The sequence below is a fragment of the Myotis yumanensis genome, unplaced genomic scaffold, assembly GCF_028538775.1.
Source record: "Myotis yumanensis isolate MYYU_CA2020_CCGP unplaced genomic scaffold, mMyoYum1.0.hap1 SCAF_14, whole genome shotgun sequence".
Taxonomy (NCBI): Eukaryota; Metazoa; Chordata; class Mammalia; order Chiroptera; family Vespertilionidae; genus Myotis; species Myotis yumanensis.
The window spans coordinates 4,772,432-4,786,697 of record NW_027223765.1 but is presented as its reverse complement, the minus strand read 5'-3'; the positions used below and the strand labels follow the sequence as shown (position 1 = coordinate 4,786,697).

At 46.6% G+C, this 14,266-nt stretch overlaps 1 protein-coding gene across 8 annotated transcripts in view; it reads left to right on the top strand.

Annotated features, from left to right (window-relative positions):
- The first annotated feature begins 3,884 nt into the window (after window positions 1-3,884).
- CHL1 (cell adhesion molecule L1 like) overlaps window positions 3,885-14,266 on the top strand; it is a 48,361-nt gene continuing 37,979 nt past the window's right edge. For all 8 annotated transcript variants that reach the window (XM_070391453.1, XM_070391451.1, XM_070391457.1 and 5 more), the window contains exons 1-3: window positions 3,885-4,060; window positions 9,207-9,312; window positions 9,732-9,919. In XM_070391453.1, coding sequence (XP_070247554.1) covers window positions 3,970-4,060; window positions 9,207-9,312; window positions 9,732-9,919 — 385 coding nt within the window. In that variant the 5' untranslated portion in view covers window positions 3,885-3,969. The remainder of the gene's footprint in view (window positions 4,061-9,206; window positions 9,313-9,731; window positions 9,920-14,266) is intronic.

The window sequence follows — 14,266 nt, the reverse complement described above, 5'->3', positions numbered from 1 at the left end:
ACTCTTATATTTGGTAGAAGGACAAGGATTACATGGGGAAGTAGGCAAAGGGGGGTTCTTCAAAGGGCTGGCGAGATGCAAAGGACTGGCAGCTCTAGTTTCTGCAACAAGGTTGTTAATCTCTCCATGACCATAGGCAGCTCCCTGTTGGGGAGGATGGGCTGCATTTCCAGGTGAGCTCCCAGGTCCCATACAACTCCAGCCAGGTTAGGATGTGCCTTCTTTAACCAGAACAAAACCATGGTAAACAGAGCAGGATTGATATTTCTTACAATTATAGCTGGCCCCCAATATTCTATTTCTGCCCCTATCACATCTGTGCTCTTCCTCAATTAGCAAAAAATTCCCCACTGGGCAGGCCGGTGTACAAGACACCAGAAACGGTGCTGGGCCAGGATGGAAGGTCATGTCTTTTTTTCTGCAGCACACGGTCTAGTTTTGGGTGGTTTCCTTTCTTTCCCTCCATTAGGAAAGAATCTGAATTAAATGTCAGTACAGCATCTCCTCAGTAAGAATTTGTGTGCATGAGTAAATAAAAGGGGAAACCAAAAATATTGGTCACGTACATTCGATTCTGTTCCTGCTGGAGCTCAACCGCAGTCTCTTGCCATTTAATTAAATCAATGGTGTTATTAATGATACTGGTCTATCCAACATAATTATCAGTGAAAGCTGACATTTTCCCAATGCGATCAGGTTGCTTAGAGAAAAGTCTGCATTTCTTTGCTCTTCTGCGGAGGATGGATTATCGCTGGGAGCCACTCCTTTGTCACGTCAGTGACATGAAACAGTGTGAATGGATATGGCCAGATGTACAATATTCCCTTTGTTTTCAGAGCAGAAAGCCATTAACAGTTATCTCAGCATTCCTGTGTTTATGACACTTGTAAATTGATGCATGGTCTTCCCCAAGCAGGAGGCGGAACAAAAGCCTCTTAATTTTCTTTATGTTTATCCTTCCCCAGTTTCACGGTGTTGGGTGATGTGTGGGCTTCCTTCCTGGCAGCCCTGACTGCGGAACTGGGGAGTCGTTTACCCGGCCTGACAGTCACCAAGAGGAGTTGCATGAGGGGACAGGTCCGCCCCGTTGCCATCGCGAGCAGGTCCAGTGCCGGCCATCAGTGCTCGCTTCTGCAGCTCAGGGATTGCTGAGCCCTGTGTGCGGAAGGAAAGTGAAACGTAAACCATTCTAAGTGAGAGCGCTGTCCCTGACTGTTACACTAACATAAACCCACTCCGTCATTCTTAAATCTTCGCTTTGGACGCCATGGTCATAACGTATCCCTTCCTGCGACTGTAATGAAAGTTACTGATTTGTTTCAAGCTTCCTGAGTAGAAAAGTGTTGTTTAAAATTGAGATGCTCCGAGTTCATCCCAACATTAGAATTCAGTGTGGCCGGAACAGCACTTGATTCTCCGGTGGAGGGGTCAGTGTAGCCCCTTCCGCTCTGCACCCAGAGCCTCCTGTAGAGACGGCTGGTGGAGGGATGAAGCAAAAAAATAACCAAAAACCTCATGGACACAGACAACAGTGTGGTGATTCTCAGAGGGAGGGGGGTGGGGGAAGGGGAAGAGAGTAGAGGGTGATCAATGGTGATGGAAGGAGACTTGATGTGGGTGGTGAACACATAGTGCAATACACGGTTGATGTTAGTGTGCCGTGTACATTCCATCCGTTGTTCTGTTATGTCTGACAAACGTGTGTGACCTCACTTGACCTCATCGTACACTACGGGCAGCGATGCTTCTGTCCTGTGTGCAGATGAGCCAGAAAGGTGGGTGCCCCCGGGCCGCACAGGAAGGCTGTGGATGTCACCTGCTGACTCAGGGCCGTGTCTTACACACGTCACGCTCCTGTTCACTGGTCAGCAGGCCACAGTGCCTTTGCGTGTAGAGGGAGGCCGGGCGAATGGACAGAGGCCAAGCCCTCCCTACACCCACTTTTTAGAGCAGAGGATGAATGTAACTGAGTGGTTCTGTTTGAGGAACATGTGGGCAATCTGAGGCCCCTGAAACGTGGAGGATGCACGTGAGTTAGGGGCTGTTGTTCAGGAGAAACAAAGGCTGATTTTCCGTGTCGTCATGTTGGGGCACTCCTGTGCAGTATGCATGTCGGTCCGTGTTTCCGTTCCGGAAACAAGCATGTTCTCAATCCCGATCACACTAATCACTCCAGGGCACCAGAGTCCAGCGAGAAGGGTCCCCTTTGGCCACTAAGACATCTGTTTCCTTTGAGTTCCATGTCAGGATGATCTCTTCCTCCTCAGGATGAGTGGGGAGAGGAGAGAGATGTAAACCACCCTGTCCAATTCATGAAAACTCATCGGTTCTTTTTCTTGACCAGGGGTGATGTCATTAGACCTGACCAATCAGACATCAGCTTGAGGTCACTGGCTCTCAAACATGTTTTAGTGTATTTTCTTGTCTTAGTTCCAACTCCGTCCTGAGATTCCATGAATGTTTTCATTGGGTGTGCGGCCTCAGACTCAGATTCTTGGAAGAAAGATGGATGGGAATATAATTGTGTAGCTATCTTTCTGTTTCAGAATGTACTTACTGCCCAGCTAGTGTGGCTCAATGGTTGAGTGTTGACCTATGAACCAGGAGGTTATGGTTCAATTCCCGGTTAGGGCACATGCCTGGGTTGCTGGCTCATTCCCCACTATGGGCCATGTAGGAGGCAGGTGATCAATGATTCTCTCTCATCATTGATGTGTAGTAACTGTTTAGTAACTATGGTTTTTTAAAAATACATTTTTATTGATTTCAGAGAGGAAGGGAGAGGGAGAGAGAGATAGAAACATTAATGGTGAGATAGAATCATTGATTGCCTGCCTCCTGCACACCCCACACTGGGCATCGAGCCCGCAACCTGGGCATGTGTGCTGACTGGGAATCGAACTGTGACCTCCTGGTTCATAGGTCGATGCTCAACCACTGAGCCATGCCAGCTGGGCCCTTACAGTCTCATTTTAAGCCAGGAGCTCAATGTTCCTTCCTTTTTGTGGGTGAGACTTTCTTGGATCAAGACCATGTCGTTACAAAAGTCAAATCATTGCTATTGAGCAATTAGCACCCAAGGCTATTTTACTGTGGCTGTTAGAGGCACCGGGAGATTAATTGAAAACAGGCTGCCCTCCCTGACGAGGCCCCTGGTTGTCTCTATGCTCCGTTTCAGGGTAGGATGATGTATCAATCTGGAAATGTGGCTTCCTAATAGCATCATGGTTTTGGAAGCCTTTCCCTTCACAAATAGGACGGCTCATTAAACAGACACATGCGATGGCCTTAAAGAAATCGACATTGAATATTAATGGCAGAGAATATTAAATAATAGATTGCAGGTGACGAGTGATACATAGCTTATAAACAGTGAACTCGGGTCACTGTTCTCGATGTGTTTCGAAGCGAGAAGGACCAGGAAACTTTGAAGGACAAGGCATCCCCGTGTTTCCCTCATCCTTTTCCCCTTAGAAACAGCTACACGGTTGAGTGTCCCCAAGCTTTTCCCAGTGGGTAGAACTAGTGTTTGCAGTTTGGCAACGCTCAGCTTTTCATAATGAAAGCAGTTGTTTTTAACACATTTTATTTTGTGGCTAGGAATAATTCTTTACGTAAAGACACAGTTGAAAATATTTTTTATTACTAATGTAAGTCCCATCCAGGCCACCAATTGGTGTCTCTCTCACATCGATGTTTCTCTCTCTCTCTCTGTCTCCACCCCTTCCTTCCATTCTCTCTAAAAAATCTATGGAAAAATATCCCCGGGTGAGGATTAACAACAACAACAAAAAGAAAAATGTATGTAATTTCTGTGGTGTTGACATTTTAGGGTATATGAGCTTCCAGTCTGTGCTATTCTGTATTTTTTTCTGCATTTCCAGGTCGACCCCATTCCCCTCCGTTTTCACCCGAAGGGCAGAGGGGAACAGAGTCCTGTCCTCTGCGCGTCCTCCTCCCAGAAGAGCAATGGAGAGGCTGTCCAGCGCCGGCGGAGCCGTCTTCTCTCTACTGTCCCTCCTCTTGCATTTCGCCAGCGCCTCTGAGATCCCGCTCTCAGGTAGGGTGACGGCGTCAGTGCCGGCTCTCTGGGATCTCATGTGCATTTTGATTTCACATCGGACACGTCTAGATCGAGGAGGCGTTTTGACTATATTTCTGTGTATTTCTCAGAATCTGCCTGTGTCTTCCTTGTTGTTTGCGTGGCTTGCACTGCGCTGCCCATGACATCCCTTGCAGCCCAGGCCTTTTGCCTCCTTGCAGACTTGGCCTATGAGAATGTAAGCTAGAGATTAGGAGGTATTTTGCCGTATAAGAAAGTCTCAAGTACAACCAACAGCTGCTCCTTTTATATACTCAGGTTAGTTTATTTTAGGGACAAGTATGATTTAGAAATTACTGGTACCCAACCAATCATAACAAAAAAAGGAAATGAATAAACTTTGTATTCTTTTAAAAAAAATGACTATATATTTAGGAATGAAAAATGAGATAGGAAGGTATTAAGGAACCGTTTTTATAGTGCGCAAATACACACGTCCGATAGCACCCACTGCAGATGTAGGCACCTGTCCTGTGAATGCACAGCAAGAGCCCAGTCAGTGGTTTTATGGAAGTTTACATCCCAGCATATGTTGGTCAGATGAATGCAGATCTTAAAAAATCATAAATCTGTTTAATTAAGTGAGAATAATTGAAAACTGAAAAAAGCAATGTAACTGTGTAACCAGACAGTCAAGTGGGTCCGACTGCCTGTCACTACTTGAGCCAGTTCAGCAGAGACAGGGTTAAATCATATATGAGTGTTGATTCCAGTCCTGCCGGCAGCGTGGGAGGGCAGGAGGTCATTCACAAAAATCTGCTCTGCCCCCCACCTCACTATAAGCCAGGTGTTAATATTGGGTAGAAGGACAAAGATTACATGGGGAAGTAGGCAAAGGGTAGGCCAAATGTACGGTTTACAGGTAATGGGGGTTGGGGATCCTCAAAGGTCTAGGGATATGCAAGGGCTTGGGGTCTTCAAAGGGCTGGCAGGTCTGGTTTCTGCAACAAGGTTGTTAATCTTTCCATGACCATAGGCAGCTCCCTGATGGGGAGGATGGGCTGCATTTCCAGGTGAGCTCCCAGGTCCCACCTGCAGCTGCCAGCCTGGTTAGAATGTGCTTCTTTAATCAAAATAAAACAAACACGGTTAACAGAACAGGATTAATATTGCCTACACTTCTAGCTGGTCCCCAACATTCTGTTTCTGCCCCTACATCTGCAAATGCAATGTATGTAGAGTATGTTAACTACAGTGTAGGAATTTGGGGACTTTCTCTTGTGTGATAAGCTCATGGGACATAAAGAGACCCTTGAGAAGTTACTTAGATATTTTGTCCATGAAGTCCAAGGCTTAATCCCCTCGGGGTTTCTGCCTGTGACTTTGAGAGTTATTAACAATGTGTGCTGGGGCTCCTGTGACTCTCCGCCTTGGGAAGGACCTCCAGGCCGTCCGAGTTCTGGAGAATTAGTCTGGGCCTCAGAAAGCCGAATACGCAGGTGCTAGGCCTTCAAAAACCCAGACAGTCCCACTGTGACCAGAAGAGGCCATCACTCCGGCCGAGTTAGCTAATGTGCTGGAAACCACTTTCTGAGGCTTCCTTAGGTTACAGGACATCACATGCTGTGGGCAGCCTGCACCTGAAGTCCCCCTTCCCCCCCCATGAGAGTTGCTTCCCCACTCTGCTGGACAGGTTTCCCTGGCTCCCTGCCTGAGAAACCCCACTGACCCACTCCCCAGACATACAGATTCGAGGTTCTCTAAGTAGAGGTGAAATCTGCCGGCTCACACACACCGTACGCCAGCCTCGCTGTAGAAATGCGGGGAAGGGCCTGAAAGAATTCGTCCTCGGGAGGTTCTTTTGCTTTGAGTAGCAGTGCCTCACTCGGAGGGAGGTTCTCCGTGATCCTCGAGGGAAAGGGGCTCACTTCACACTTGCCCCAGGCCAGTTCCCGACTCACAGTCTCCCTCCTCGCTGAGAACATCCGCTTCCTCTCCATCTTCCCTCCTCGGGTCCATTGGTGGTGAAGGTGTGAGATTTTTGTCTCCGTCCACAATGCTCATTTTCATTCCAGTTGTCTCAGCTACTTACGCGTTTTCGTGGCGCACGGTCCTTTGCCAACAATTGTTGTAAAATATTAATGACTTGTTTTCAGAGCAAGTGAATATTACCCATTTATTTCAGGACTCTGGAGCAAATGAAACGGAGGCAGGTATTCAAATTGAATGTCAGCACGTCTGGTGTCTGTGTAATTGGCCTAATTATGGAGAAAGAATTTATAATGTAGAATATCTATTCTTATAAACACCCAGAGGTGGTGAGCTCCGTTCCTGGAATAATTAGTTATGCTGAGACTTTACAACCTTAGCAAATTTAGGGAGAATAATGTTCTCACAAACAAGTTGTTCACAAGCCATTAGCTGATATCTCAGGGACCGTGGCTATTGTGCGCCATCCCTCACCATTTATAACGGTAGTAAAAGGTGAGTAACACGAATATGCATTCAGCTCAAGACCTGCTTGGCTTAGACCTATCATTAACCAGAAGCAAGGCAACTGTCCGTGCAGATATGGATGTTATTAAAATACTTACCAGTACCCAGTGGATAAAGCCTGAACCTAGGCTAATGCTCCTAAGGTAGTAAAACATGATTATCAGATTCATTAGGCACAGATACAGAAAATGGAATTTTAAAAAAATATATTTTATTGATTTTTTACAGAGAGGAAGGGAGAGGGATAGAGAGTTAGAAACATCGATGAGAGAGAAACATCGATCAGCTGCCTCCTGCACACCCCCCACTGGGTATGTGCCTACAACCAAGGTACATGCCCTTGACTGGAATCGAACCTGGGACCTTTCAGTCCACAGGCCGACGCTCTATCCACTGAGCCAAACCAGTCAGAGCCAGAAAATGGAATTTTAAAATTGGAAGTGGCATGGAGTTATTGTCCAAGCTGAGCGTCCCATCATAGGTGACCCTAGTACCTCTCCGGTCCCAGGGGCACATCCGGGCAGTCTGTGATCAGACCTTTCACAGTAACACCGCCTGGCATTGTTGCTTTTTGCTGCGCAAACAGGTGCCTTATGTTACAAAAGCAACGGGGGTAGTTGGTGTCACCCTGGCAGAGATCAAGGTGTTGGCAGCCAGCTGGGTCAGCAGGCAAGGTGTTCTGCACAACCATCTCCTCTCAGTAAAACAAAACAAAACAAAACAAACATTTTGCTTAAGATTGTCCTTGTGCAGCCCGGCCAGCGTGGCTCAGTGGCCGAGCATTGACCTATGAACCAGGAGGTCACAGTTCAATTCCTAGTCAGGGCACATGCCTGGGCTGTGGGATGGACTCCTCAGGAGGGGACGCCCAGGAGGCAGCAGGTCAATGATTTTCATCATTGATGTTTCTATCTCTCCTCTCTCTCCCTTCCTCTCTGAAATCAATAAAGAATAAATTTTAAAAAAGGTTGTCCTTGGTGAAGCACTTAAACGTTGTTGCTCTTATTAAGTGTCCATTCTAGAGCACATTCTTCTTCATAATTTGTGGCTGACCCAGGACATCCATATAAAGTGGTTCTGCCTCTGACCAAAGCCCCAGGTGGTCCCGCTCCTTCACCGAGTCGTGGTGTGAGCACAATTTTTACTCCAAAGAACACAACAGACCGAGATTACAGGAACGGGTACGTGGCAGATGTGACTCCCTGTGGATCAGTGGACCCTGTCACGTCAAGGGGGACAGCTGACAATACGTGTTTCATTGATAAAATTAGCAAACCGATAGTCTCCACTCGGAGCCTGACAGCTCCCCGACAGGGACGGCTTTTCTGGTCCGATCAGTGAGGATATTGACAAAAGTGAATTTGGAATACTGTGTAATGAAATGTACCAGGATTGGCGGGTGGCTGTCACTCAGGGAACCAGTAATTTTTCCAGACGGTTATTGTGTGATGTCACCAGATCACGTCTGATTAAAACGAGTCCACGGACCAGACATTTTACTACAACAGAGTATGAACCGTTTATGGCTACAGTTTCAGACTCCGCATTGCAATGGAGAAACTGCCGCTCTCCCTAGCCGATGCGGCTCAGTGGATAGAGCACCAGCCCATGGACTGAAGGGTCCGGGTTCTATCCTGGTCAAGGGGCATGTACCTCGCCCAGTTACAGGCTCAATCCCGGCCCTGGTGAAGGTGTGTGTAGGAGGCAACCAATCAATGTGTCTCTCTCACATAGATGCTTCTCTGTCTGCCTCTCCCCCTCCCTTCCACTTTCTCTAAAAACCATTGGAAAAATATCCTCGGGTGAGGATTAACAAACAAAAACATTTGTATTAAATGTAAAAAAAGAAGAAAAAAAGAAACTGCCAGTTGGTGGGTTTGGGTGCACTCTCTAAGGGGCTGTCCACAGTCACCAGATGGGCCTGGAAAATACTTTACCCGCTCACGGACAGACCTGTGTGAGGCTGGGTTTTCTTCTTATCTTTATTATTAAACATATATATATATTATATATATATTACTGATTTCAGAGGAGAAGGAAGGAGGAAGGGAGAGAAGAGAGAAAGAGAGAGAGAGAAACATCAGTGATGAGAGAGAATCATCTATTGGCTGCCTCCTGCACACCCCACACTGGGGATTGAACCCACAACCTGGGCATGTGTTCTGACCAGGAATCAAACCAAAACCTCCTGGTTCATAGGTTGACACTCAACCACTGAGCCACACCTGATAGGCTATTTTCCTCTTTTTTTTCTTGAGATCTTTAAGCAAAATAATTTCAGCAACAGATTTGCTGCAGGCATATATGAGAACCCACGTCTCTTAGGATATAAAGAGATTTGCAGCAAAATGAAACAATGCCAGGTCTCTTATTCTACTTTGTGTTTTTTATAAAACGTGTTATTTATTTCAACCCGTGATGGGATTATTTTTAATGGACTAATAAATATTTTAAGGATTTTTAGTTTTAATTTCTAATAAAATGGAATATACGACAACATGAAGCAGTGGCACCGAATTGCATTCCTTCCATGAAACCTGCTGTACATAGCGGAAGCCAGGCTCATCCTGTTTTCACTTACTCAGACCTTCCTCTTGTCACCACAGAAAGCAGGTGACAGCGCCTCTGTGGTCACTAGTTAACCTCACTCTGTGTTTTTACCATTTAGTTCCACAGGTTCCAACCATCACAAAACAGTCAAAAGAGCAAGTCGCCTTTCCCTTTGATGAATATTTTCAGATCGAATGTGAAGCTAAAGGCAATCCGGAGCCAAGGTGAGCGGCCTCCCGCCTGAGGCCTTTAGGTGTGAAATCCCCTTTCCTGCCGCTGCCTGGTCCAAGGCAGCCGTCCCCGCTCTGTAGCCTCACACGTGGGGGGTGGGGTGGGGGAGGGAAGAATGCTCTCTTTCATAGGGACACTGACCCCGCTCTGGAGAACCCCACCCTCCTGACCTCATCCTCTCCCACGGCCCCACCTCTGACCCCATCATGCTGGGGGCTGAGCTTAAGTTCAGGGATTTGGAGAGATGTACACACCAGTCTACAGCCGCTTGTCAGATATCTTTTCTGATAGTCCATTCAACATACTTTCTACCAGAAATTAAATGTCCTGGTTTTGTCACTTCTGTGTATTGGTGTATAAATACTAGGACCCGGTTCATTTTCTACGTCCTTAAGCTGAGCTTTCGTTACAGATTTACGTGGACGAAAGATGGCAAGCCCTTTGACCTCTCCGACCCTCGGGTCATTGCCTCCAACAACTCAGGAACCTTCCGGATCCCAAATGAAGGGCAGATAGCTCACTTCCAGGGGAAATACCGCTGCTTCGCTTCAAACAAGCTGGGAGTGGCTATGTCGGAAGAAATAGAATTTATAGTTCCCAGTGAGTATTACGGTGGAGATTTTAATTTATAGATGTTTTTGTCAAGTGTGCGGTAGGCGTTGTTCTGGGCTCTAATGAAACAACACATTATTTATTTAATTGGCACATGTGCGCTTTATATCTTTTTTATAAGGGGAATTCTCTTCCAGGTCTTGACACATGGAAGTGGATGGATGACCTTGAAAGCAATGGGAGGTTGCTGCACTCCATCTAGTAACCTCGTGTCTAATTTGGGGAAACATAGTATCTATTGCCTCATGATGAGAACTAAGTTGCACATGGTATTAGTTAGGGTCAGCGAGTTATGCTGCAGTAACAAGTCATCCCCAAGCAGGGTTCACACAGGTCATTCCTAAATCTCGCAGTTCGCTATGGGTGTGGCAGCCGTCTGTCAGAGCAGCTGTTCTGTTCCCCACACAGCCTCCTGGGCGACTCACCCTCATGCCGTGGCTGCAGCACGTGACCCTGGGCCACCAGGTTAGGGTCTGGGGCAGAGAGCATGAAAGTTTGCTTCCAAAGAGAAGTCACACAGGTAACTTCTAGAGGTGAGGTGGCTCAGAGATAATCCTAAAGCCCACCTGACGTCACCGTGGGAGTCCCTCGGAAGGATGCTTAGCAGTCATGCCTGCCGTAAACAGTAGTCATGGAAACTGCAAGCTGCTTTCTGTGGAGGGGGTCATTGGTCAGTAACTATCACCAAAAATAAGACTGCATCACTGCCATGCTCATGGGACCTCTGATGACCAACCATCACAACTGGCTAGCTTCCCTGATCTTAAAGGAGGCAAGGTCATGTGATCCTAACCAGAGGCTCACAGAATAGATTCTTACGTAGAACGCTGTCACCAGCGGCTGTGTGGCAGTTTCTCCTTATGGAGTTCTAAACTTTGAAGAACTCAAAGATCAGCCAAGCGCTCGCAGGATACAGCGGAAGAACAGGCAGGTGCTTCTAAAACACACATGCACAACATGTGGGCCTTACCCCACAAGTCGGGGTGGGGACCAGATTGAAATGATTTTGGAGGAGAGAACAGCTAGACCAATGTAGACTCTGCACATTATGTATGCATCTTAATATTTATAGAGTAATTACTCTAAAAATATAGAAAAAATGAATGATTATCAAACCATGTGGTGTGAGGAGGAGGAAGAAAAAGAAAGGAGAGAAAATACAAAGTGGGATGAGCAGACATTTTAAAAACTAGAAATAAATTCAGGTATATATCACTGATTAAAGATAAAAGCAAATGGACTAAATGCTCCAGTTAATAAAAAGCCATAAGCCATTTACAGCATAACACACCTAAAGCACGAGGATACAGAATCGTTAAACCACAAGGTGGAAATGATGGCCCAGCTAAATGCTATGCCAACGAGAGCAGGCGTGGTTGAATTAATACCAGGCACCACAGACCTTCTTTTAAAAAGGCTTCCTGGGTTAGTTCACTAAGTGTACATGGTGATAAACTATGTGAAGAAAAAAATAGAACCACAGGGAGAAATAGACAAATCTATCATAATAATGAAAAACATTTCGCCTTATCTTTTCATTATTTGGGAACTCAAGCAGAAAAACCATCCATGCCAGGCACGTAGAAGGTTTAAAGACCCCGCCAGGGACCACGGCACAGCACGGTCGCTAAACCGGAAGAGCGCGTTTCCTCGATATTTGGTGATTTACTAGCTGGGAAGAAAAGATGAGCCTATGCAACTAAGCTAGAAATCAATAATGAAAAGAAAACTAGAAAAGTCTTATTCTTTGCAAATTAATAGCCATATTTCTAAGTACTTTCTAAGTGAAATGAGAGACGGCCAAGGCCCTGGAATGCGTTCTGAAGTGAGGGTGGTGGAGATTCTGCACCGGGACACTTGCTGGACGCGGCTAGAGCATCGTGTACATGGACAGATATTTCTCATCCTCACTGGTCTCAGAAGAGAGGGTGGCGGTTGGTGATGCCAGCTTCTTAGGTGTCATCGTGTTGAGATGAAAATGAACGCGCTAGCCCGAGGTGACAGTAAAGTCACAGAAAGGAGAGTGAAGGGGAGAATAATATAGACGCCGAAGGTCAGTCCAACAGAGAGGCGTGAGAACTTCACAGCTGAAAGGTGTACACGTGTATGAAAACCATTTTCAAAGATTTACACAAATGGGGAAAATACCCGTTTTATGGGTCAAAAGACTAGGGAAGCTGAAATGTCGATTCTCCATGAATTGATCTACAGGACAACTGAACAGAAGTCTCTGGTGGTTGCTTTGGTTTGTCTGTCTGTGGAGTGTGACCTACTGACTCAAGGATATGAGGGACAGAGGGGCCACTGGGTGGAATCTCTTGACTAAGGACAAGTCGGGGACGTGGCCCCGTGGAAAGACTGTGTCACTAGCCCGCATGGCGGTGTGCAGGCCGTGGAACTGCACGGAGAACCGGAAAACAAACCCATGCAGCTCTGACAGAGGTGCGAAGAGCCAGCCGGCTTCTCTTTCGTTCTGGTTTTGAGACGGGAGGTGTGAAACGCTGACCATCCACGCAGACAGCCTTCCTCTGGAGCCCTCTCTCACCTCACGGAGATGCTTCCTTCCCGGTGGATTAAAGACGGCACCGTGCCCGTGCGGTGGAGGAGTATTTTAACAATACTCCTGACGTCAGGGTCGGGAGGGTTTCTTCAACAAGACGTGTTAAAACTCCACACACGGGGAAACACGGGAGTCCCGTCCCAGCCGGGAGAATGAATACCTTGTAGTGTAATCAGACAGAAGTACAGCCCAGCAGGGAAGACTGCTGAGCCTTGGGAATAGGTTGGACACACATACACTGTGGTCTCATTTATGGGAGTTCAAACATCCATCAAAATGAGATATTGTGTAGGGGTGTCATTTTGTGTGGCAAACTTGTAGTGCAAAACAAGCGATTGATAAAAATAAAATGCAGGAGAGTAATGGTTTCTCCTGGAACGAGGGGGGACAGATAGGTTGTGGCAAGATTATGTTTTTTGTGTAAGGGGCGGTGGCTGAAAGAGTGTTCCTGGTATCTCTTTTCCTTCTCGTTATCACTTGCGTTTGCTTTACAAAGGGCCCTTTTGTGTATGTGAAGTGAATAAGTATGCAGGATGCCGATTTGTTGGAATTGGCCTTACTGAGCTGGTAGGTGAAACTGTAGCATAGTCAGGGGCAAAGCAGTGACACATAAACTTGGAAATGACCTCAGGAGTTGGGGTTTGAAGTGACATTCAGTCGCAAGTGTTAATGAATTCTGGATCAGAAATTATCGCCATGGAAATTGTGGTTGAGGATGATAAAACTAGATCGATCCATCATCTATCTATCTATCTAATCTATCTATCTATCTATCTATCTATCTATCTATCTATCTATCTTCTGTCTCCCTACCTACCTATCATCCATCTGAAATCAATTCGCTGAAATAAGATGAGAAAGAGAGAGGCAGGGGGAGGTTATTAAAAATCCCTGTAGAAGACATGGCGTCGGCTGGTCCCTACCCTGAATTCTGATGGTTGCTATGGAAACACAAAGGCAAAAGCAGCAGCTAGGCCTGGTGCAGAGAGAGAAACGGCACATTCTTATCTATGATTCTCCATTAGAGGATTTTACAAACATGTTCTCTGGCTCTCGAAGCCGCCGGAGCCAAGACCTGAGCAATGGGAGGAGATTCCGGCCGGAACCCCCTGGCATTGTCGTTAAGAGCCGCTCTCGGAGTTGAGCTAAGTGGCGGGTAATTGCTTCGTGTTTCTGCTGCTCAGAAAAGAGAAAAATAAATTAGTTTCTGACGCATTGTGTTCAGTCTCTCCTGAAATGACTTCATCGCCTGGCCGTGTTCTGTGATCGTTTGTATGTTGAAGAGGACCCCGAGCCCGGTTCCCAGGGAATTCATACATCAGAGACCAGGTGGAGCATCCACAGCCTTCATCACTTGAGTCTTTTCTAAAGCGGCAGAGATTGGATTCTCTTTTGATATGAATAGGTCTTTGTGATTCGAGTGTTATCATGTATCTCTCTCATGTTGTAAAGTTTTCAGCTGTAACCTCGAAGGCTTTAGCCACCTAAGTTCCAAGGCGAGCACATCAGCCGAAAATCCCATTGTTGTCCCTGCAAACAGAAACCTTTATACACAGTGATTCTGGCCCGCTCTCTGCCGCCTCTGGAGAAGTTAATCCCAAATATTCACAGACATCACTAAAGCTCATGCAGGAGAAGAGAGCCCCGCCCCGTCTGCCCTCATGATGGGGTGAGCGTTGCGGGGGTGGGGTGAGGGGACACACCTGAGCAACACCCACGCGTGTGTAGTGATATTTTTGTTGTTGTCCTCACCCAAGGATATTTTTCCATTGAAA